General features: G+C 29.3%; 4 protein-coding genes across 4 annotated transcripts in view; 2 read left to right on the top strand and 2 right to left on the bottom strand.

Annotated features, from left to right (window-relative positions):
* The window catches only part of LOC134835411 (basic-leucine zipper transcription factor A), a 33815-nt gene extending 21938 nt beyond the window's left edge, over positions 1 to 11877 (bottom strand). Inside the window, exons 1-4 of the mRNA XM_063850288.1 lie at positions 11735 to 11877; positions 7478 to 8077; positions 5283 to 5502; positions 4807 to 5223 (exon numbers count right to left, since the gene is read on the bottom strand). Of these exons, the coding sequence (XP_063706358.1) occupies positions 4807 to 5223; positions 5283 to 5502; positions 7478 to 8077; positions 11735 to 11877 (1380 nt within the window). The remainder of the gene's footprint in view (positions 1 to 4806; positions 5224 to 5282; positions 5503 to 7477; positions 8078 to 11734) is intronic.
* The window catches only part of LOC134834673 (BTB/POZ domain-containing protein 9-like), a 131751-nt gene that overhangs the window by 46559 nt on the left and 62537 nt on the right, over positions 1 to 22655 (top strand). The gene's annotated exons all lie outside the window — the stretch shown is intronic.
* LOC134834397 (zinc finger protein 384-like) lies at positions 14782 to 16434 on the top strand. Its single transcript, XM_063849045.1, has 2 exons — positions 14782 to 15014; positions 15081 to 16434. Exons 1-2 carry the CDS (start codon positions 14895 to 14897, stop codon positions 16374 to 16376), a joined length of 1416 nt encoding a protein of 471 aa, XP_063705115.1. The 5' UTR covers positions 14782 to 14894; the 3' UTR covers positions 16377 to 16434.
* On the bottom strand, positions 20417 to 21322 carry LOC134834209 (uncharacterized). Its single transcript, XM_063848794.1, has 3 exons — positions 21126 to 21322; positions 20777 to 21048; positions 20417 to 20719 (listed from the first exon to the last, which is right to left on the bottom strand). The coding sequence occupies exons 1-3, from the start codon at positions 21235 to 21237 to the stop codon at positions 20507 to 20509; spliced, it is 597 nt and encodes a 198-aa protein (XP_063704864.1). The 5' UTR covers positions 21238 to 21322; the 3' UTR covers positions 20417 to 20506.

A 22655-nucleotide genomic window follows, 5' to 3' on the forward strand; every position in this document is an offset into this window, starting at 1 on the left:
AAAGCAAAAATAAGTTTAGTCTTGGTCACCTTGACTCAATTCGGGCACAAATTTATACGCGCATTGAAAAAACATTTTTTTTTTCGCGACAATCAAAGAAACATTAACTTTAACTCATGTAACATACGTGTAACATTACATGATGAACACTTTGCTCCATAGAGATATTAATAAATGTAATCGCGATTTAATTTGCTAACATTTCGTACGTCAATATATTTTTTAAACGACATTTTAGAAATAATAAAAAAAACTCGCTTTAACTTGGGAGTTGAAACGTGAATTACTTTTATCAACATTTTTCGGGCTGGAACTGGTTACTCGGTGGTTGGCGCGGCGGCGGTGCATGTTACGGAAATTTTTTTTCTTAGAAATAATTTTTTTTTGGTACTTGTTTAATTAAATGCACAAACAGTAGCGCTAAAAGTTTTTTCATTAACACCTCCGATCGATCGAAAGACTCGAGAGATATTATTTCCGTTTTTCATCCCGGTTTTTTTTTTCGGTAGAACGCGACACGACATAACGAGGCCACACATCAAATTTATCACATTTTGCACGTTTATGACTTATTTGCTCAAGCGTCGTCGTCGTCGTCCAGATATATGTTATAATAATATAATCTAATCTTATCACAGTTAAAGCAAAGTGAAGGAATGTAAAATATAACACACTTTTGATAATATATTTTGCAAGCAATGTTGAACCACAAAGTTTAAATTTTTTTCTCGCAGTATTTGATCTAATTATTATTTATTTTGCCTACGTAACAAAGGAGATAAACGTTATATATATAGATAAACTTTTTTGTGAGAGATGAAGTGAGACACGTTCATGACATTATAATTATCATGTTATTTACAAATCGGCGACTATAAATTGTTATTTTTGGATATTTTGTGAGATGCGGTGTGTATTTTGGGCAAATATTCATTGTTTAGTTGTTTATCATACATTTACTGCTGAAATGTGCGCACGAAAATGTATTTGAACTAAATTTTGTACCGAATTGAGATGAATTTGTGAAAATTTGCGTTTGTGTGACGTTGCCACACCTTTTAATTGGTTGAGATATCGATAAGTTTGAAAAGATTTAAACTTTTATTAAGATTTTTGTTTAAAAAAAATTAATAGAAAAGGCATTAAAACGAAAAATTTTGCTTTTGAAGCAAATTTATTATAAAACTATCAATCAATAAATTTAAAAAAATCTCAGTTTAGAAGTTTTAGTTAAAAAAAAACAAAATATTTGAAAAATTAAATTTTTTTCATTAGAAAAGCCTTGAATTTTTTTTTTCAAAAATCTCTAAATATTTTTTTTTTTAATTTTCATTAAAAAAAAGTCTAATAAAAAGTTTTTTAATAAAATTTTTTTTTTCTAAAATAAATCTTTTATGAATTTATTTCTGAAATCTATTTGAACAAAAATTTCCCTATATATATTTCGTATGAATTAATTATTTTTTTTTAATATTAAAACTTCTTAAAGGTTGATATCAAGATCAATTAGGTACTTCTTTGCTCGATTCGACAAATTATGTAACTCTTCATAGCTTCCTTCGAAGAATCTCTTTGGGCAAAACATAATGATGTGTGCAATCGTTTGTTCGGTTGCACCACAATCACATTTCGGGTCAGAAGTTACTTTCCATTTGAAGAGACAGTAGTTACATTTACCTTGATTGGTTCTTATTCGGTTTAATTTCGTCCATGATTTTCTGTCTAAATCGTATCCTGGAACTTTTTCAGTTGGATCATTTATTAGAAAACTGTTTACAACACTTTCGTTGTTCCAAGCTAATTTCCATTCTTCTTTTGTGTCGAATTCATCAAATGACATCATCCATTCTCGAATAATTTTTCGAGAATTTAATCTTTGTTCTATTTTTTCTTGTAAAATGTCATAAAGAAGGGAGTTTTCATGAAAATTGCAACTGTTCAATAAAGCTTTAATCATGCGTTTTCGTCTCAGATCTGAAGGTACAATATGTATTTGCCAAAACGAAGAGCCATGGTAATGGAGTCGCTTTCACAGTTCCTGATATTATTCTCAAGGCATTATTTACTTGAACATCGATTTTTGCAACATGGCAGCTTCTGCTCCAAATTGGGCTCCCATTAAGGAATTTTAAAGAGAATTTTCCTTTTTGAAACATTTTAAATAAAAAAAATCTTCCTTAAGCACTTCTTTATTTTTGATGAATTTTTGATAAAAAAAATTAATTAAATAATTTTAAATAATTTTTTTTATCAAAAAGACATCAAATATAAAATAATACTCAAAAAGGATTTGTTTATATAAAATGTTTCAAAACGAAAAATCCTCTGAAAAAATTCTTGAAAAGGAAAATTTTTGTTCAAATAAATTCAGAATTAAATTCTTGATTGAATTCAAAACTAATTAAATTATCATCTCTTGACGTAGCTTCAACTTTCCATTGATTGGCAACTTTTTAATTTGTCTCATGCGCTCCTTGTCGCACTTCTCACATTATCACTCTTCCAATCAAGGTAAATTTCAACTAAATTTATCATTAAAACTTAAAAAAAATTAATTGATGTCGACCTCGGTCGAAGCCTCGTTATCATCGCTAGAGAAGAGACTATTCTAGAGACATGTTAATCAATTTGTCACAGATTTTTTGGAGGAGATTCCAGTCATGATTTATCTGTTCTCGATGTTGTTTACTTTGTCAAACACTTAAAAATTTTAATTGCTTGCGAATTAAACATTTTAATAGAGAAGAAATCCTTGTGCGTAAAGAGGACAAACATTCGGACGTCATATCATTAATATTCAAATGAAAGAAGGTTAATTGATTTTCGCATTTGATTCTGCTTACGTTTTTACTTGTTTATTGTCGCTGCAACTGCGTGTGCAGTAAATATCATTTTAAATGATAAAAAATTATATTTTTTAATAAATATTTTTTTTTTCGATAACAAGTCAATTTAGTTGCGCGATGTTTAATTAATTTTCGTTCGAATTCCACTTAATCACCTTATAATTTTGTAATTGATCTGACGAGTAAATTACAGACTTTAACTTCCATTTGTCAAGTACTGCTGCAGACCTTTTTGCCAGCGGCAATTGTGTAACACATAAGTAACTTGTCATAATTCGTGCTCATTACGCTGCAAAAATTCATTGTATCGCTTCGAACCAAAAAAAAAAAATAAATAATAAAAAATTCGTGCATGTCCTTTTCTCCGCACTTGGCGAACTTTTGACAAAGCATGAATAAAAAACATAATGAATTACTATCATTGTCATCGTCGACACAACAACAACAACAACGACGCGTCGAAAAAAATGAAATAATCAGATTACACCACATATGCTTCGCTTGTAATATGCAAAAAAAAAATGTTTTTGTTTATCATAAACAATGTGAGTTTCATTTTTTTTTATTTTTATTATTTACGTTGATAAATAGACCAAAGGTATTAAAAAGGTGTCATTGAACACCGGATCGACGTGAATTGATTTAATAATAAAAATAGTGTCAAAACTTCAATCAAGACCCGGGCAAGCATGAAAAATGATTTAATGCGTTTTTTGTTTTCGCAACTTCTTTCTTTCGACGCGATTTTTTTTCGTAAGTTTTTTTTTTATCGTAAGTGTGAATTTTTTTCATTATTCATTTTTATAGAGGTCTTAAAGATATTTTTTTGTGTTAAAATTTTTATCAAAATTCATAAAAATCTGATAAATTTTTAGTAAGTTTTACTCATTTTTAATTTTTTTAATTCTGTGCAATTTTTGACAAAAAATATTGAATACTTAACGGATTTCTTTAAAATGATATGGATTAAATTATTTTAAAAATTGTCAAATTTTAAATAATTTTTTTTTTAATTTTTATTATATAAAATCATTTTTTTTTGGCAAATTAATTAAAATATTTTTAGAAAAATCTGCAAAAATTGCTGTGTTTTTGAAATTTTTTTTTCATAAAAATATTATAAATTAATAATTTAATTTAATAAATTGAAAAAGAAGTTTTTTTCATTAGAAAAATGTCTTAAAAAAGAAATTTCTTTTCAAAAATCTTTGAATATTTTTTTTATTAATTTACAAAAAGACAATTTTTTTAAAAAAATGGGAATTTTTCAATTGAAAAAAATAAATTTATCATGAATTTAGGTCTGAAATTTATACGAAATTTCCCTTTTGAAGGATTTTTAAAAAATTTTGTTCTTGAAATATTTTATATAATTTTTTTTTTGTTTTTTTATATTTAATGATGACTTTTTAATAAAATTATTTATTAAAAAAAAAAAATTTAAATAAATATAAATTTTTAATAAATAAAAAAATAGAATTAAAAATAAAATTTTCCATTCAAAGAATTTTTTAAAAAAATTTTCTTCATTAAAAAATTATTAATCAATAATAATTTAATAATTTAATTTTTTTTTTAAATATTTATAAAAATTTTTTAATTAGTTTATATTAAAAAAAAAAATAAAGTAAATAATTTTTTTTAATTTTCTGTTCAAAATTATTACATTTACAAAAATATCATCTTTGATTTATTTTTTAAAAATTATTTTAAATATTTAATTAAAATTAAATTTTATTAATTAAAATTTTCCCAAAAGTACCTTTGAAGTTATCCTTGAAACAAAATTCATTCTTTTATAAGTTTTTAGATTTTTTAAGAAAACATTTAATTTTTCTTTTTTTTTAAATTTTTTAAATTGAATGAATTAAATTAAATTTTATGATTTTTGAAGATATCAAAAAATCATGATTTTTTTTCAAGATATAAAGTAAATAAAAAATAATAAAATTTCACTCACCTCCGAAGCACTCGTTGCCACACTACTGATACTCGGTGACATCGCCGACTCCGACGGACTTGCTGTCACATTCGAAAACCTTCCCGAAAAGTAAAATTGTGCCCCATTCGTGCCCGTACTATGTGGCGCCGTATTCGGCCCATTATTGCTCATCAACGTTTGATTCTGAATATGCATCAATTTCCCGTACTCGTAACTTTGACTTTTCTGCTCGACCGCAGCTGGCACTTGATTTGTTGGCGTATACGAGTTTGCGGGTCGCATCAGATGCGAATTTTCCGCAATTCCATCACTTTTGCTTGGCGTTGGCGACCAATTGTGCGCCTGCTTATACGACTCACTCAAATATTGCTTGACTTGGTTCTTTTGCTTTTGGATGACGTGATATCGCGTTGGGTTCTCCAGTTTAGTTTTGACCTGAAAACGCGTCAAATTTGAATTTTTGACGATTTTTTTAGAGGAAAAAAATTTTTTACCTGCAAAATGTTTGGAGGAACATCAACGACATCCACGTGAACCGGAACTTTGACAGCTGGCGACGAGGAAGCGGATGAACTGGCACTTTGCGATTGTTGTTGCTGCTGCAATTGTTGCTGTTTTTCGGCTTCTCGTCGTTCCAGTTCTTGCAGTTGCTCGCGCTGCAATTGTTGCTTTAGTTGCGTGCGAGATGTGGGAACGACTGTTTTGAACGTTGGACTGGAAAGAAAGAAAGGAAGCGAAAAAAAGTGTCGTAAATCTAATCAACAACTCAATTATTATTACATGCAATAAAAATTCTTATTATTTTCACGTAAAAAAAAACTTGTAGGGTGGTCTGACAACTTTGACGAATGCTCAAATAAATGTCAGAATGTGCGAGAAAAAAACAGCCTACTACGACTGAGTAAACTCATAAAATCCCTTAAAGCCATTAAATTTATTAATGTTTTAATCAAATTGTATTTTAATTGTTTTATGGCGAGCATTCGGAATTAATGTAACAAGATAGTGTTAACGTTTAAGAGAGATTAAATCTCGACAGAAGCATTTTTTTCTAGCTAGCTATGCATCACTGCGCTCTGTCTGCGTGGATATTTTATTATTTATTGTTATTAAAATACTATTTTTCACGCCTCATGGAGTATCAAACGCGTATTAAATGTATTAAGAGCTAACTAAGCAAATTAGTCTGCTTATGTTATACAACAAGTGCAATTTTATTACAATGTTACGGAGATTGAAAACAATAGAAATGTGTCAGTTTTGTTTGAATTAAGATATTTATCAATTTACGATTATTTGATGAAGAAACGCGACTGTCACAAAGTCGAAAATTCGCATTTTTGGAGAAACTGAAAGTGATTTTGGTGAGATTTGAATTTTCGCGCCATTTTTATAATTTTTTTTTTCAAAATTTTGACAGATTTGACAGAATTTTTACTAAATTTTATTAATTATTAAAAAATATATAATTAAAAAACTCAAATTTAAGGGAAATTTGAAAATATGGCGCCAAATTAAAAGTTTTGACAGCTGTCAAGATTTTTCACAAGATTAATTTTCAAAAATACGAAATAGATCAGTTTTGAAATTTAGTTTAAAAGAATGGCTTACAAATTTGAGTATTTATCAAGTATTTATAAAAAAAAGTGACAGCTGTCAAAAATTTTAAATTTAACAAGAATTTTGACAGATGTAAAAATTCTAAAAAATTGGCGCCAAAATGAAAGTTTTGATATAAATTGTGACATTTGGCAAAATTTTATAAAAGATTAGATCAAAAATTGGTTCAAAGTAAAATATTTAATTTGAAATTTAAAAAAAAATCAAAAATTTGGAAAAAAAAATTTTTTAAATTCAGTTCAGAATTGCGCACAAATTAAGTTTTAACAAAAAAAAAATGTGACAGCTGTCAAAAATTTTAAAAGTTGCAAGAGTTTGACAGAAGATATTTAATTGGTTTATTTTAAAAATGGCGCCAAAATGAAAGTTTTGACATCAATTTTGACAGCTGTCAAAAATTCATCAAAAAATTGATTAAAAATTTAAGAAGAATTGTGACAGTTGTCAAATTTTGTTAAAAAATTAGAATTCAGAGTTACAATTTGAAGAATATATTGTTCAAAAGAATGAAAAAGATTACTTCACAAAATTAAGACAAAAAAAACGTTTTGACAGCTGTCAAATTTTTCAAGAATTTTAGTTCAAAAAATGACTCAAAATTCATATCTGATCAAAAAAGCGCCATTTTAAATATTTTTTTGGAGAACAAATTGAATGACTTTTAAAGGACCCAAAAATTATTTTTTCTGAAGAAAAATTTTGACATTTGTCAAAATGCCAAAAAAAGGAAATGTCAACTGTCAAAAAAATTTCACAGAGATTTTGGATAAAATTCCTTCTCATAGTGTTATCTTTTAACATTTCATTGCAAAATTTTCCGGCAGCTGAACTTTGTTTACATTCAGCGACAATGTTTGCCCAAGGCCTTTACTGCGAAAAAGAAATCCATGCATTCGCTCGTTATGTTTACCTACTAACGTGTCATGTAAACTATTGTTTGAAACAAAAATAAATAAAAGCGGGAGAGATTTTTCGCGCTCTCTCTCGACAAACAAGTGAGAAAATCGCGCTCTCAACAGAAAATAATTTTCAAGGACAAAACATTGACAATGACTTGGGAGAAACGTACCCTCCAGTGATCGGAGGCAATCCGGTGACTTGTTGATCGGAAATTGTAACTGTCGTTGGTGTCGTACCGAGATCCACGATACTCGGATCAAGATCCAAAATCATCTGGAGATCATCGTCGATGCCCACTTGAACTTTGACAGTTTCGATGTCGGTGTCTTCCAGCGGCGGCGGAAGGGAGTCCAGCGAATCGCGACGCGACACATCGCGATGATGGAAGAAACTTGGATTCACAAAGGAATTTTCATACGGAAAACTTTTGTTACTCATCGTCGTCGGCACGTACCAATTTTCGCTTGGGTGTGACGAATGTCGCGTCGTCGTCGTCGTCACATTGCTACAATTACTATCGGCAGCAATGTTGGAACGTTGGCTGTCATCGGCGAAGATATTTTTGTTGTTATTCAGGTCGTACATGTATTTCTTGCGACTCTTTATGACAGTCGGGCGAATCGTTTCGGGCGGCGCACTGTGATAGATGCGACCAAAGTCCGGCAGAGGCAATTCCATGCCAGATGACGACGAAGACGTAGCTGCGGCGGGCATTGCAGGTGAGGTATCCATCACTTGATTTTCCATCACTTGTGATTCTCTCGCGATTCTATTATTAACAATTTCTTTGTCTATATTTAGACACAAACGACTTTTATTATTTATTATGATTTATTTTTTGTTTTTTTTTTGTTTTAACAATTATGACAACTCGAACATTTCAAATTTTTTTGCACAAAATTTTCTTTAAAAAATAGAAAAAGATCTTAAATTGATAAGAAACCGGTTTTTAATTAATCACTTTTCACGAAAATCCCGCAAAACGCGTTTCGACTTTAAAAGTGTTCGAACGACTGAACAAAATTTCGATACTACGATAATCTCTTTCATTTAAATTTATTTTAATTCTCTTACTCACGACGACGATGATGATTTTTTGGCTGGCGTTATTTTTATGATGTTCGAAAAAGATTGAACAGAATCACGTAGCAGCAAAACATTGAGAAAAAGTGAGTAATTATTGGATGGAATTATGAAATTTTTGGAGTAGGACCTTCAATTTTGTATTTGGATTAACTTTTAATTTGATACCCAGATAGATAAGGTAAAAAAAGAGTCGTTCATGCTACATAATTTTATCAACAGAATTATCTGTAGTAGCAGATTTTTTTCAAACTACTGTGTCGAAATTGTTGATTATAAAAAGTTATCTCGACGGTAGATAATGATATATTATGTTTTGTCGTGTAGCGTGCACGGCTAATAATATAATAATAAAGTGACACAAAGTTGATAGATTTTAGCCGATTTTTAGAGAGGAATTTTCGTGGAAGGTCGTTTCTTTTTGATGTAATTTGAACATGAGGAATGGTGGAGGAGACGCCAGGTAACAAAAAATTGTAAGTAATTTAAAATGATGAAATTTATAGGTTTAAATTTTTTCCAGGAAAAAATTATAAGACTTAAGAAGCTTAAGAGACATAATTTGATGAGTTTGTAAAAGGTTAGAAATTTCTATTTTTTTAATAATAATTCAATAAACTCTTAATAACTTACTTTAATGAACAATTTACTTGGGTTAATTTTTTTTCAGGGACCAAAATGAAAGCGGATAAAAGGAATGAAAAATTTATTGAATGAAAGAACAAACAAACAAACCTTTGAATGAAATTTATGAAAAGAAATCAGTTTAAATATTAATTATAAGCTGGGATCGAATAATCGATGAGAATTAACCTCTTAACAACACAACTACGACACAAGAAGAAGATCTCCAAACAACCTACTCTCGGCATAGTATTTTTCATGAGAGCTTGAACTTCTTTAACAAACTTCCTTCAAATATCCGACGAATTGAGAATGTTGTCCATTTCAAAGCCGAACTGAAGATAATCTTGACAAACGACTGTCCCTTTAATTAAGATACCTTTAAGTATTAGTTGAAGTCAAAACTCCAAATTGTCGTCCTCGTTCAAATAATCAACTGCCAAAAACTGAAAGCCTTTAAGAACTGAAAATCTTAGTAAACTTGAATTTGAAATTTATTTTTTTGTTCAACAAGTTTTAAATCATCGGATAAAAGACAAGGCGTAAATTGAAAAACAAGTAAATAAGCATTAATTTGAGCTTAATTAAACCTGTGAAATCTGCTATTTTACAAAATTGTCATTACATTACAAAATTTGTTCAAAATATCGATGAAGAATTTATACTTATTGATTACAATTCATTAGCAACTTTAACTCTTCGTAAGATTTGATTTTTGGGTAGTCAAAGATATCAAGAAGCTATCAAAATGCTCAATATGACTTCTGGCGTTACTCTATTGGATTATGTAAGAACAAATCGTCAACGTAAGATCGTTGGTTCGAGAATCAAGATCACGAAAAAGTTTTCTGACTCCAAACGTGCTTAAAACTTATTAAGATCTTTTAGAAACCCTTTGGAACCTTCTGGAAGAGTTAAGTGAATTTTGAGAGCACCTTCTTAAGACAACAGTTTTACAACTAAGACTAACTTTCCTTTTCACGAGATGGCGGAACTGGAAACCATCCAAGAGTTCCTACAGAAATTCACCGACAACTTTAATCGCCGACTGGAGTTGGATCAGCAGGTGAGTCAAAAATAAACTTTTTTAAATTTCTGGCGCGCTTTGGCTGTTTATCGTTTTATTATGTTTCGTTTTATGTCTATCTGTCGTTAAACTCCACAAAATGTCAACTGCCTGTTGAGCCACATACGAACCGCCAAATGAGAGAAGAACCGTGAGCTGTGATATTAGTGTTTAAGTAGTTGTTAGTGTGTCCAATAATGAATTTAATGTCGTCAAATAAGAAAAAATCTACTATTTATTTATTTCTATATACAAGATGTTATGATTAGTCAGTAATCAAGTCCCTTTAATTAATGTCATTTATTGTATAAATTTAAATCCTGGTTGAATGAAAATATTGTATTGTATAAGACTAACTTTCGGCGTTTGCTGACGAAGGATTTTACAATATGATGAAGGTTTGAAAAGAAACGCTTTGAATTATGTTAAAAATGCAATAAACGTGAATGTTTAATAGTAAACTTTGCCCAAATCATCGCAAGATGGACCTGAAATCAACAACAACAATCCGAACCATTCTAAGTTTGAAACTCTAAGCATCCTTTAATAATAAAAGCAATGGTAACAAACAGTTCTTACCTCTTATGTTTAAAGGCTCATATTCATTTATCTTATAGAAATTTTTTTTCTTATTTTTTTTAAAGTTCTATGTATTCAAAAACATCTCAACATTTGAAAAAAAACCTCATGTCAAAGTTGACAAAGAAGTTCCAAATGAAACGAAATCTTGTTCTTCAATAGAATGTTGATGATACTTGAGTGGCAAATCAAATTCCCGACCTTTGCTCTCAATGACGACGTTATCTTAATGCGTCGCTATTTTATTTCTTCTTCTCTTAGTCTTGGTAAAATTCTTGCATCATTGTTGCTTATCATCCGTTTAATTATTTTTATAACTTTTATCAAAATTTGTAATCAAAAAAATTCCCACGAACATAATATTTGTCTAAAACATTTTCTAAAAAATATTTTTCTTAATGAATTAAAATACTGAAGCTTTCAATGCTCACCGCCAGAGCAATTTTTCATAAATTTAAATATTTTGTCCGTTATTCTCTTAAACGTTTCTTAATATTTTTTTATTAAATTGTATCTTTATCATGATCTTTGCATTTTATTGATATTAATGAACTCCATTAATGTCATCTTGATGTTCCATTTTCAAGTTTTTTTTTGCACGCGAACAAGACGTGAATGACTGCTATTTGCATAAAATAACAAAAAATTTAAACAAACAAGTCTTGTTTTTAATCAAAAAATTTTTTTTAATATTTCATGACGAATCGAGAGACCGCAAAAAATCAACTCATGACGTCTTTTGATATTTATTTAATAAAACAAAAAAGTTTTAATTTTTTCGGTTGCCAAGTTTGCATGTTTTTCACACATTTTTTTTTATTTGTGAAATGTCAATGGATTTTTTAAAAATATTTTTGTTTAACACTGTTGTGTGTAAATAATTAAAAGCGAGATTAAAACAGATAAGTTTTTAGTACAAAGCGATAACGAGTGACGTCATTAAATGACGTGAAATTTTTTGTTGAAAATTCTTTCAGGATTTGCGAAACCTTGAAAGCAGGTTGATGACACGTCGTCGTCGCGCAATCCCGTGATTTTTCGTGATAAGAATTTGCAAAACAATGAGGTACTTACTGCTCTAGCGCCATGGGTGACACGGATTTCGATTTGAGTTCGTAGAACGTGCCGTCATGTGAGCCTTCGAGTAACTTGAATGCATCATGGAGAAACGTATCGCAGTCAAAGTCGTAGTCCATATCGATGCCAGATTCATTCATTTTGCTTGTTTTTGTTATGTTTCTTGTGTGTACACAAATTTTATTTACTTGAACAACAATTTATTTACTTTCACAAAAAAAAATGTACTGATGACGAATCAACGCATCTTCTTTGAAGCGACAAGAAAATGTTTCTAGAAAAACTCGAAAAATCCTAAAACTTTGTCAATTTTGCTAAATTGGCGTTAATTAACGGCAATCAACACGACACACAGTTCACTATAAATTTTCACTTTGATTTACAACATACACATGACTTTCGATGATTTTTTTAAAAAAGTTTTTCGAAAAACTCTTAAATTCCGATTTTTTCACACCTCTCGAGATCAAAATTAAACTTTTCCCGACATTGCCCAAAAAAAAAATATTTTTGGACAATTTTTTTTGCGCAAAGGGAGCACAAGTGACTCGCGGGAGACACAAAGTGAAACACTGGAATTATTTTGTTCGAAAAATTTAATCACGAGAGAGAGAAACTGAGAGACTAACAAAAAAAAAGTAACTCGCGCTCACAATCACGCAGAGATAGATCGTGACCGAAACTTGTATAGCTAAAGTTTCAATGGATTGCTCTTTGTGTACATTCGCAAACTGGCATGTTATCAGTCTGTTTTTGATATTGACGTCATTCTTTCATTCCATTCTCGTACAAAAACACTCGCAGATGATATTAAACTGGTTTGCGAAAAGAGAGAAAGACCGGTCAAGTGGTTGAAGTTTGTCGGTGTTGATGTCTGATGCTTTTTTTTTACGGGAATTCCAATTTTTTTTTTGCAAAGTCAATAAATTGCGCGATAGAACAGGATTATGTCGATAAAAAACTGTTGAAGTAAATAAATTTTTAAAAACAAATTTTAATGAGATGCACAAGGAGTGGTTATTGGTTGTTTTGTTATTGACACAAAAAAAGAAGATCATGAAACGTAGTTCGAAAAAAAACCTTAAAAAAATATTTAAAAAAAAAATAATATTTTTTTTCGAAAATTTTTTGAACGATTCTTTCGATTACGAATATCTCAGAGTTTTTAGAACAAATATTCGAAAATTCGAAGACAAAAATTATTTTTTAAGAACACCAAAAACTTTTTAAATAATTTTCGAAGAGCTTAAAAAATTATTTCGAAAATTTGAAATTTTTTTCGAAAATTTCGAACCAGCTTCTAGAACAAAATTAAGAGAAATTTTAAAGATTTTCATAAATTTAAAGAGCTTGAAAAATAGTTTTTCAGAATTTGCACAAATTTTAGAAAATTTAAAAAAATTTTAAGATTTTTTTTTGATTTTTCGAAGAAATTTGTCGAAAAATTTTAAAAATCTCGAAGAAGTTTAAAATTATTTTTGAGAATTTTAAAAACTTTCGAATAGTTTTTGAATATTCAAAGAATTTTAGAATGAATTATCGAAGATCAAGTTTTAAGGCCAATTTTCGAAAATTCGATCATTTGAAAAAAAATTCTTCAGAATTTGAAGAGATTTTGGAAAAAAAATAGAAAAAATTTTCGAAAATCGGAAGATTTTGAAACAATTTTTAAAATAATTCCAAAAAAATTTTCAGAAACAATTTTTGAAGTCTAAACATTGATTTGATATTAAAAACTTAAAAAAAATTAAAGAATTATTTTTGCTTTTCGAAGAAAATTCGAAAAAAATATTTGAAAATTCGAAAAAAAAATATAAAATTAAATTTTCGAAAATTTTCAAATTTTCGAAAATTTGTTCAATTCAAAATTTTCATTATTGACATTTAAGTGATTAACAATTCACATTTGATTTGATATTAAAAACTTAAAAAAAATTAAAGAATTATTTTTGCTTTTCGAAGAAAATTCGAAAAAAATATAACAAATTTTCGAAAATTTGAAATAAATTCGAAATTCATACAAATTAAATTTTCGAATAAAAAAATTACGAATTTCGAATTTATTTCAAATTTTCGAAAATTTGTTCTAATTTTTTTCGAATTTCTTCGAATTTTCTTCAGTTATTGACATTTAAGTGATTAACAATTCACATTTGATTTGATATTACAAAACTTTAAAAAAAAATAAAGAATTTTTGCTTTTTCGAAACAAATTCGAAAAATAATATAACAAATTTTCGAAAATTTGAAATAAATTCGAAATTCATACAAATTGAATTTTCGAAAAAAAATTACGAATTTCGAATTTATTTCAAATTTTCGAAAATTTTTTTTTATTTTTTTTTCGAATTTTCTTCAATTTCTTGAGACTGACAACTTTTGAGCCTTCAAACCTTCCATCCTTAGATAAAATCCTCAAATTAATTCAATCAAAATAGTCTTATTAAAATCGTTAAAATTAAGAAAATCTTCTAAATTTCCCGTTCACAAATCTTTTTTGGTATCAGTTTCTGTCGTCGTCGCTTCTTTATGCGGATTCTCCACGGGCTCTCCGTTTTCCTTTTTCTTTCCGGAAAATATACATTTGCCTCCTTCACAGTTAAAAGGTCCATCTTTCTTGTCATCTTTCACATATTCCACGCCATACCAATATTTGTAAATGTGTGGCCAAACATAGGGCTCGATAAATTTCTTCCAAATAATCAGAAGCACTGGCACGATAAAACACGGAACGCAAACCATCTTCACTTCACGGAATGTTTATGACGTCACAGTTCAAGGCTGTTTAACTTTGTGTGAAGGTTCTAAAACGAAAAATTTCTTTTGAAATTCAAGTTTTTCTGGATTTTCAATTGGATTTATTGAAAAAATGTAAAAAAACTCACCTGATTTTATATTTTTAGTGATTTTTTAGGGAAAAATTTGAGAATTAATTAAATTTATCAGAAAAATTCTGAGTCGATATGAAATACCAAAACAAAGAATTACGATCTCGCCGCTTTGACAGAACGCAAAAAACGAATGGAATCAAAACAAAACAGCCGTAAAAAACCAGTTTGTTCATTCCCGCAGCGGAGTTTGTTAGAAGCGGATATTTAAATGCTTTGTCCACACACAAACTACGGAAAATTTAAAGATCCCTCCAAATGAAAGCAGAATGGAACTTCGTGACTTGTGTAGATTTTGTGCCACGAACGCCGCAGACCCGCAAATCCAGCTTTTTTCCCGGAAGGACCCGAATTTGCGCGAAATTGTCGATAAATTCTTCCCAATTAAGGTGAAATATTGCAATTTCTTGTGAAATTCCATTTAAAAAAATTATTTTTTTCTCCAATTGGAACAGATTTCCGACACAGACGACTTACCAAAGTGCATTTGCAAGGCTTGTTTCGCCCAAGTTCTCATCGTGAAGGAATTTTTCGAGAATCTCTTGAACGCCGATGCGGTTCTTGCGGCAAAACTCGCGGCGCAGGAGCGCGAAAAAGCGACAAGGATCAAAATTATCTCGGAAAAACTCGTGAGACTGCCAATTTCCGTGAAAAAAGTGCCTGTAGCGTTGCAGAAACCTGTTGCAATGCCGTCTGAAACGCCAAATCTCGAAGCGACAAAGCCCGTTCTCGACATTTCGCACGTACTGAATCGACTCAAAGGAGTCACCGTGAAAAAGACAAAAGTTTCTGTCAGTATTGATGAAGTCACGACGCCGCCTGTGCGTCGCACCTCGTCTCGAAACAAATCTGTGAGCTACAATAGTGAGGATCTCAAAGCGTCGACACCCCCGAAGGAAGATTCCGACGACGAGGAATACAAACCGCGAACGCCCCGCACAACGCCAAAGAAGCGGAAACTCAGTAACGGACGTTCGCCCAGCTCGAAGCCGATAATTAAGATGGTGCTCAATAATGGGCCCGCTTACGTTTGTACGACGTGCAAAAGTCGCTTCGACTCCTTCGAAAAACTCAAAACGCACATGACCGAAAGCCAAAAGTGCAAAGATGCCAACGTTACTTGCCAAGTGTGTGCCAAGGTATGCACGAACCGAAAAGCTCTCTACGCTCATTCCCTGACCCATAAGGAGAAAACCACCGTTAGCTGCGACAAATGCGGCAAACCCTTCGTGAATCGCTTCAATCTCGAAAATCACATGGTCTCGGCGCACGGACAACACGAAGAAACCAACTCCGTTTTCCGGTGTCGCATTTGCGAGAAGCAATTTGCATCGCGAAACGATCTTGCCGAACACATGCAAGCCCATCAAACCCAAGAAAGACTTTGTGAGACATGTGGCAAGGCGTTTCCGTCGGCAAATGCGCTGAAAGTTCACGTGCGAAGTCATGGAGCGCAAAATTTTCCGTGCCTCGCCGAGGGATGCGACAAAAGTTTCCGATCTCAAGTGCAATTGACGCAACATGCGCAAGTCCATGGCGACGCGAAGCTCTTTGCGTGTCCCAAATGCGACAAGAAATTCACGCGGAAAAGCAGTTTGGCGCTGCATGCGAAGACGCATGACGTGACAACGATGAAGGTTGCAGTTGTACCTGAACCAGACAAGGCGCCTCGTACTATTGAGGAGACCGTTATCATTCAACCCACCAGCGGGCAACCGTCGAGTTATACATTATCTTTTCAGAATTTTTAGGCTAAGGAGATTTTTTTTTGTTTTTTCTGAGAAAAATATTGAGAAAGTTTAATAAATACAAAAATATTAAAAAAAAAAATGGAAAAGTAAAGTAATGCTTTTACGACAAGAGCTTTCAAAAATATTTATTTTTTTTTCAAGCAAATTTCACATTTAGTCTTTTTTATTTGTTAAAAAGTTTTGGTTTTCCTTCTACACAAGTTTTTTAAAAATTGTAGAAAATTTTTTTTTTCGCAAAATCTGATTTTATCGTAATATTTTAATAATTTTCCTCATTTTCAAGGCCAAAATTTTGAATATTTCTAAATTTTTCACGATGTTTTTGTCACAAAACATTTTTTTCAATTGGGGGTGTTCAAAATTTTTTAGATGTTTTAAAATTAATTTAATTTAATTAAATTAATTTAAAATTAATCTTAGAGTATTTCAAGATAAAAATAATAAAAAAAAAAATCTCATAAAAAACTGTCAAAAAATTTTAAAAATATTTTTTTTTGCAAATATTTTTGAGAATGAATTTTTCATGTTAAATTTCGTTTTTCAATACAAAAATTCTTGAAAATTGAAAATATTTTAAAAAATTTTTGAAAATTCCTTGAAAAAATAAGGAAAAAGACCAAAAAATGGTCAAATGAAATTTTTAACTTTTTTTTTATTTTGCCCCATTGGAATTATTAATTTTAAGCAAAATTGATTTAATAAAATTTAAGGCCGCTCAAAATTTTTATCGAACTTTTTATCCCATGCTTAACTTCAAAAGTCGAAAATCCAATGGGGCAAAATAAAAAAAAGTTGAAAAATTCATCAAAAACAACCGTTTTTTTGTCTAGTTAATAATTTTTCAAATAATTGTCAATTTTTTTTTTAATTTTTTAAAACTTTTGTATTAAAAATAATATTTTTACAAGAAATTTCTTCTATAAAAATATTTTTTCGAAAATCATTGAACTTAAGTTTTTTGCTTAATTTGCCTTATATTTTCGTTTCTTCTCCCTTGAAGATTGTATTTATTTATTATTATTTTTTTTTTATAATTTTTGGTTTGTTAATTTTTTTAAATTTTTTTTTTTTCAATTTTAAAAGAAAAATCAAACTTATAATTTCAAGAAATGAAACTTTTGAAAAAAAATTTTTTTTTGGTCAAATGATTTTTTTTTCAATCTAATTTTAAAAGGGACGTCTTATTTTAGCAAATTAAGTTTTTTTATATTAGAAACTGTTATTTTTCATGTTTTTTTTTATTCAAAATATGAACAAAAATGTTCCCATTGGATATTTAATTTTTATTTTTTTCCCCTGAACGTTTTGGACATAATCAAGGGATGATGAAAAAACGTTGAAATATTGATTCCTCAAAACGAAATATTGAAAACCTCAAATTTCATGTTAATTTTAAATATTTTTAAAATAAAACAGACTGAATTTGTTGAAAATATGATAAATAAGGAACAGAAACTTAAAATTAATAAAAAAATGAAATCTAAAATTTTAAAACTTTGCAATAATTTTTTTTATTTTTTTAAAATATGAAAATGTTTGATAGAAATATTAAATTAATTAAGTTTAATAATCAACTTATAAAACTATTTATTTTACAAATTTTCTTTGAAAAGTGTAGTAATTTTTAGAATATTGAAATAAACATTATCTTACACTTATTTGAATTTCGGGTGCCCCAAGATAGAATTTTCACTATATTTATTTAAAAACTATTTTTTTAATATTAAAATTGAGTCAATTTCATGAAAAAATTTGCAATTTTTTAGTTTAAAAAAACGATCTTTAAAATATTTTGTAATTTTCAAAAAATTAATTTTCTTTTCATGAATTTGGTTTTTTTTTTCGATACACAAATTTTGTAAATTTTATCGAAATTTTCGTTAAGAATATCACATATTGACACATATTTTAGCACATATTTCGCCTCAGCACATTTTTTTCCGTTTACAGCCATTTAAGTTTTTAGAGTGCGGCTCGTATATAAAACACAATTAAAATGAAGAATAAAATGTTAACAAAGCAGCAAAAGCAAATCATCGTCAAAGCACTGAAAATTTGAACTTTTTTCATTAACGTATTTTTTTCCGTTTTTTTCTCACCTTTTTTCGCTTGCTCGACGTTGTGCTTCCTCAATTTCTTGTTCCTCAATATCGAATTCGTGAAGTTGCTGAATTGCTTGAATCAAATTTCGCGCCGCACGTGGATTTCTTGACAAATCAATGACTGGAGGATTTTCCATGTTTTCCATGGTTTTTAAAATTTTTTGTCTTTTTGTGAGAAATGAGTGGAAAACAGTTATTTTTTGATCCGTTCGTCAGGACACCAACTTTCGTACTGTGATTTTATTTAACGGCGCACAGTCCCTTTGCTTGTAAAACCATTTTTTGTCTGTTTTTTATCAATGTAGGTAGATAAAAGTAAAAATCAATTGAATTAAATTTGAGGCATTGAGTCTGTTGCAACAGGTCCATTGCAGTTAATGGAATCATTTTTTTTATATTTTTCGTCTATAACGTTTTTTTGATAATTTGTTGTTGTTTGAAAGAAATTCACCGAATTCATTTTTTGTTGTTTTTTTGTCGTTAATATGTGGATTTATTTCAATATTTGTACTGAGCTACTTTTCTGTGTGACTTATGCTGTTCCACACAAATTTATTTCGAACTTTTTGTCCCAAAAAATTTTTTTCAAAATGGGGGGGCAAAATAAAAAAAAAATTTGAAATACTTTTTCATACAAAATGAAAAAATTTTAACAGTTTTTTGTCATTAATGAATATTTTAGTTGATTTTTTGCTATCTACATTGAGATTTGATAATTTAAAATATATCTCAGAGTATTTCAAGATAAAAATTTAAACAAAAAATTTTCGTAAAAATTTTGAAAAATAATTTTAAAAAATATTAAAGAAGAAAATTTATGTTAAATACGATTTTTAATACAAAAATTCTTAAAAATTAAAAATTTTTTAAAAATTTTTGGAAAATTCCTTGGATAAATATGAAAAAAGACCAAAAAATGGTCAATTTTGATGAAATTTTTAACTTTTTTCTCCCCATTATAATTTCGATTTTCAAAATGGGGCAAGGGACAAAAGTAAAAAAAAATTTTGTTTTGGTCAAACATAAACCAAAATGATTTTTTTTTCATTAAAGTTTTTATTAAAATATTAACATAAAATGTAAAAATAAAGAAAAATAAAATTTATTTATAAAATAAGGCCGCTCCAAATTTTTTTCGAACTTTTTGTCCCAAAAACTTTTTTTCAAAATGGGGGGGGCAGCAAAAAAAAAATAAAATTTGAAATACTATTTCATACAAAATGAAAAAATTTTAACAGTTTTTCGTTATTAAAACATGATTTTGGTATCTACATAGAATTTTTTTTAAAATCGATTTAAGTTTTCATACTTAAAAATTTAGCAAAAAATTCAAAAAAAAAATTTTTTATAAAAAATTGAAATTAATCAAAAAAAAAAAATAAAGAAGAAATCGTTAAAAATATCTTTTTACTACAAAAGTTCAAAAAAATAATAAAAAATGGCATTTTTTAAAAATTCATTGAAATTATTATGAAAATTAAAAAACGGTTATTTTTGAAAAATAAAATTTTTTTTTATTTTGCCCCATTGGATTTTCGGTTTTTGAAATGGGGCATGGGACAAAAAGTTCAAAAAAAATTTGGAGCGGCCTAAATGTCAAAAATGCATTAAAAATTTTAAATTAAAAATTAAATTATTACGTTATTTTGAATTTTGAGCCTCAAAAATGAACATTTTAAAATTCATGTAAACTCTTACTTCGAAAATTTCATCAAATTATAACCTAAATTCAATTCAAAATCAGAAATTGAACAAAAAAAATATTTTTTTTTATGAATAATTTATATTTTTGACAATTTTTCAAGGTCATTCAATAAAAAATGACAGAAAATCCCATTTTCGTTACTAATTTTTTCTTTTATTGGGCTTAGAAAAGTCCTCGTTGATTTTAATTTAATTAGTTGTTCACTTGTAGCACTTTTTTTTCCTTAAATAAAGCTCACTTTTTTTTAAATTTTTTGATTTTTATTATTATTTTTTTTTTCTTTTTACAACAACTTGAACCTAAAAACTCCGAAAAAGGGCTTTTCACTTTTTGTCGGATGCCGCATACTTTGAATCCAGCAATTGCACGCGATTCTTATCGACACAAGTTGTAAAGTCTTTGACTTCTTGCGCGCACTGCAGGCTCTCCTTCGAGTGCTGCTTGTAACATGCGATCAGTTTTGCCCGGAATTCCTGACACGGAGCCGGTTGGTATGTGGCTGGGGCATTTTCAAAAAGTTTTTTCACATTGTCGATCTGAAATTCAATAAAATTAGAAAATTTTCCCGGATAAAAATGAAAATTTTTCCTCACAGTGTCATTATATTCCTTTTCCATGGCGGCATCATTTTGTTTGAATTGCGCTTCGCGTTTTGCGAGCGTTTGTTTCCAGTAGTCGTCGTTCGCCTTCAGTTCGGCTTCCTTTTCCTTGCGCACTTGCATCGACGTGAGCGACGGTTCGGCATAGTGGAAAAAGGCAGGCGCCGATCCCGCAGCTACGGGACGTGTTGTCGGCACGACATGCGGAACGACAACTTCCGGTTTGCGGCTCGTTTCTTGTGATTTTGCGTCTTTTCGCTGTTCCGCTGCCGGTGAAAAAAGAGAAATTTTTTTTTGTTAGGTTTTGAATACACAGAAGATTATTGCATAACGCAAAACTTACCTCGCTGACCCTTGAGGCGGTTCACAACGTCGTCGGAGATGTCGATCAAGCCATCCGTTGAGTCGTTTTCGTAGGAGACACTGCGGGGCTGTTTTGATTGTTGTCCTCCCATAATAGTGCTGCAAAAAAAGGGAATTTCAATCGATAAACATTGCCAAATCGAGAATACGAGGTGATCAGCGAATCAGCGTGAAGGCGATTTTTTTCTCGTAAATGTCAAAAACCTCAAGTTATCATTTTCATTCGTCTCACTACTGTATTTAGGCGAAAAACAATTTCGTGGACATGGGTTGTTTTTAATTGGATAACAGTAGCCGTGAAGAGTTTGAGACGAATGAAATTGATAAGTTCAATTAAGCAGATGGAAACGGCAGGTACTTAAAAATTTAATCTTTTTTTATTCAATTTTTCATATAAAATCGATGTGAAATATCATTTTATTAAAAAAACTCCGAATTTCAGTCAAAACGTTTTTAAAATGTGCATTGGGCCAAAATTTTTAAATGCACATTGGGGTAAAAATTTAAAATTTGCATTGGGATAATATTTTAAAATATTCAATGTTTCTAAAAATTTGTCGTTTTTTCTATTTTTTTAAAAAACTTTATTAATTTTTGACTCAAGTTATGATATTTTTAAGTCTAAATTTTCCCAAATATTTAAAAATATCAAGTTTTATGTAATTTTAATTTTTTTTGAGTTATTTTTGTAAAAAGTCGATACATAAAAACATCGATCATTTTTTTAGATATTTTTATTACTCTTAATTTTTTTTTTAAAAATTGATATTAAATCAAAAATTCTTTTAAAAAGTAAGTTTAGCTAGTTTGTAACCTCAAATTATTTTTTTCTTGCTATCAATTTGAGTTTTTTTAATTTTTACCTTAATTTGTGCTATTTTTAGTAAAAATTCCTTGTTAAAAGTTGAATTTTCATCAATTAATAATTTGAAAAATTGAAAAAATCATAAAATTTTGTTCTTTCTTTACAAAAAATTGTGTCAAACCATTCAACTAAAAGTTCATTAAATCCCATATCGAACTCAAATCACTTCAAATCAACTTTTACCTTTTACAAACAATCTCCATCATTGTTTGTTGAACAAAATTACCTCGCATCAACAGTTATGATTTGCTAATATTGCTCACTATCATCGTCATCATCATCATCATCGTATCGTACACGACTTTCAAAAGTTCAAAAGCATTTCATTTCTCAAATATGTAATAAAATAAAATTGAGATACACCAATTTCTCAAAGAATCACCACATAAATCTAGGTTCGTAATTGTAAAAATCATGTTGGCTCGAGGCTTTTTTCGTTTCATGCTGCACCACTCGAATCGATTGGATAACCAAACAAACAGCAATGTGGCAATAAATTGATAAGGAAACTAATTGTGGAAACTTATTGATTCAAAAGTTAGCAAAAAAAAAAAGTTATTTCACAAGTTGTTAAAAATCAAAAAAATACGAGCAAAGAGAGGAATAAAAGGAATTTTTAAATCGTTTATTACGAAAAAGAAAGAG

This window comes from Culicoides brevitarsis, chromosome 3 (assembly GCF_036172545.1).
Source record: "Culicoides brevitarsis isolate CSIRO-B50_1 chromosome 3, AGI_CSIRO_Cbre_v1, whole genome shotgun sequence".
NCBI classification, from domain to species: Eukaryota; Metazoa; Arthropoda; class Insecta; order Diptera; family Ceratopogonidae; genus Culicoides; species Culicoides brevitarsis.

Bases quoted from the DNA above. Each gene is read 5' to 3' on its own strand.
- LOC134834397 (XM_063849045.1), top strand. From the start codon at position 14,895: ATGGAACTTCGTGACTTGTGTAGATTTTGTGCCACGAACGCCGCAGAC. The intron at 15,015-15,080 runs GTGAAATATTGC...CAATTGGAACAG, and splicing joins ATAAATTCTTCCCAATTAAG to ATTTCCGACACAGACGACTT.
- LOC134834209 (XM_063848794.1), bottom strand. From the start codon at position 21,237: ATGGGAGGACAACAATCAAAACAGCCCCGCAGTGTCTCCTACGAAAAC. The intron at 21,049-21,125 runs GTAAGTTTTGCG...TTTCACCGGCAG, and splicing joins CCGCCTCAAGGGTCAGCGAG to CGGAACAGCGAAAAGACGCA. The intron at 20,720-20,776 runs GTGAGGAAAAAT...ATTGAATTTCAG, and splicing joins AAAAGGAATATAATGACACT to ATCGACAATGTGAAAAAACT.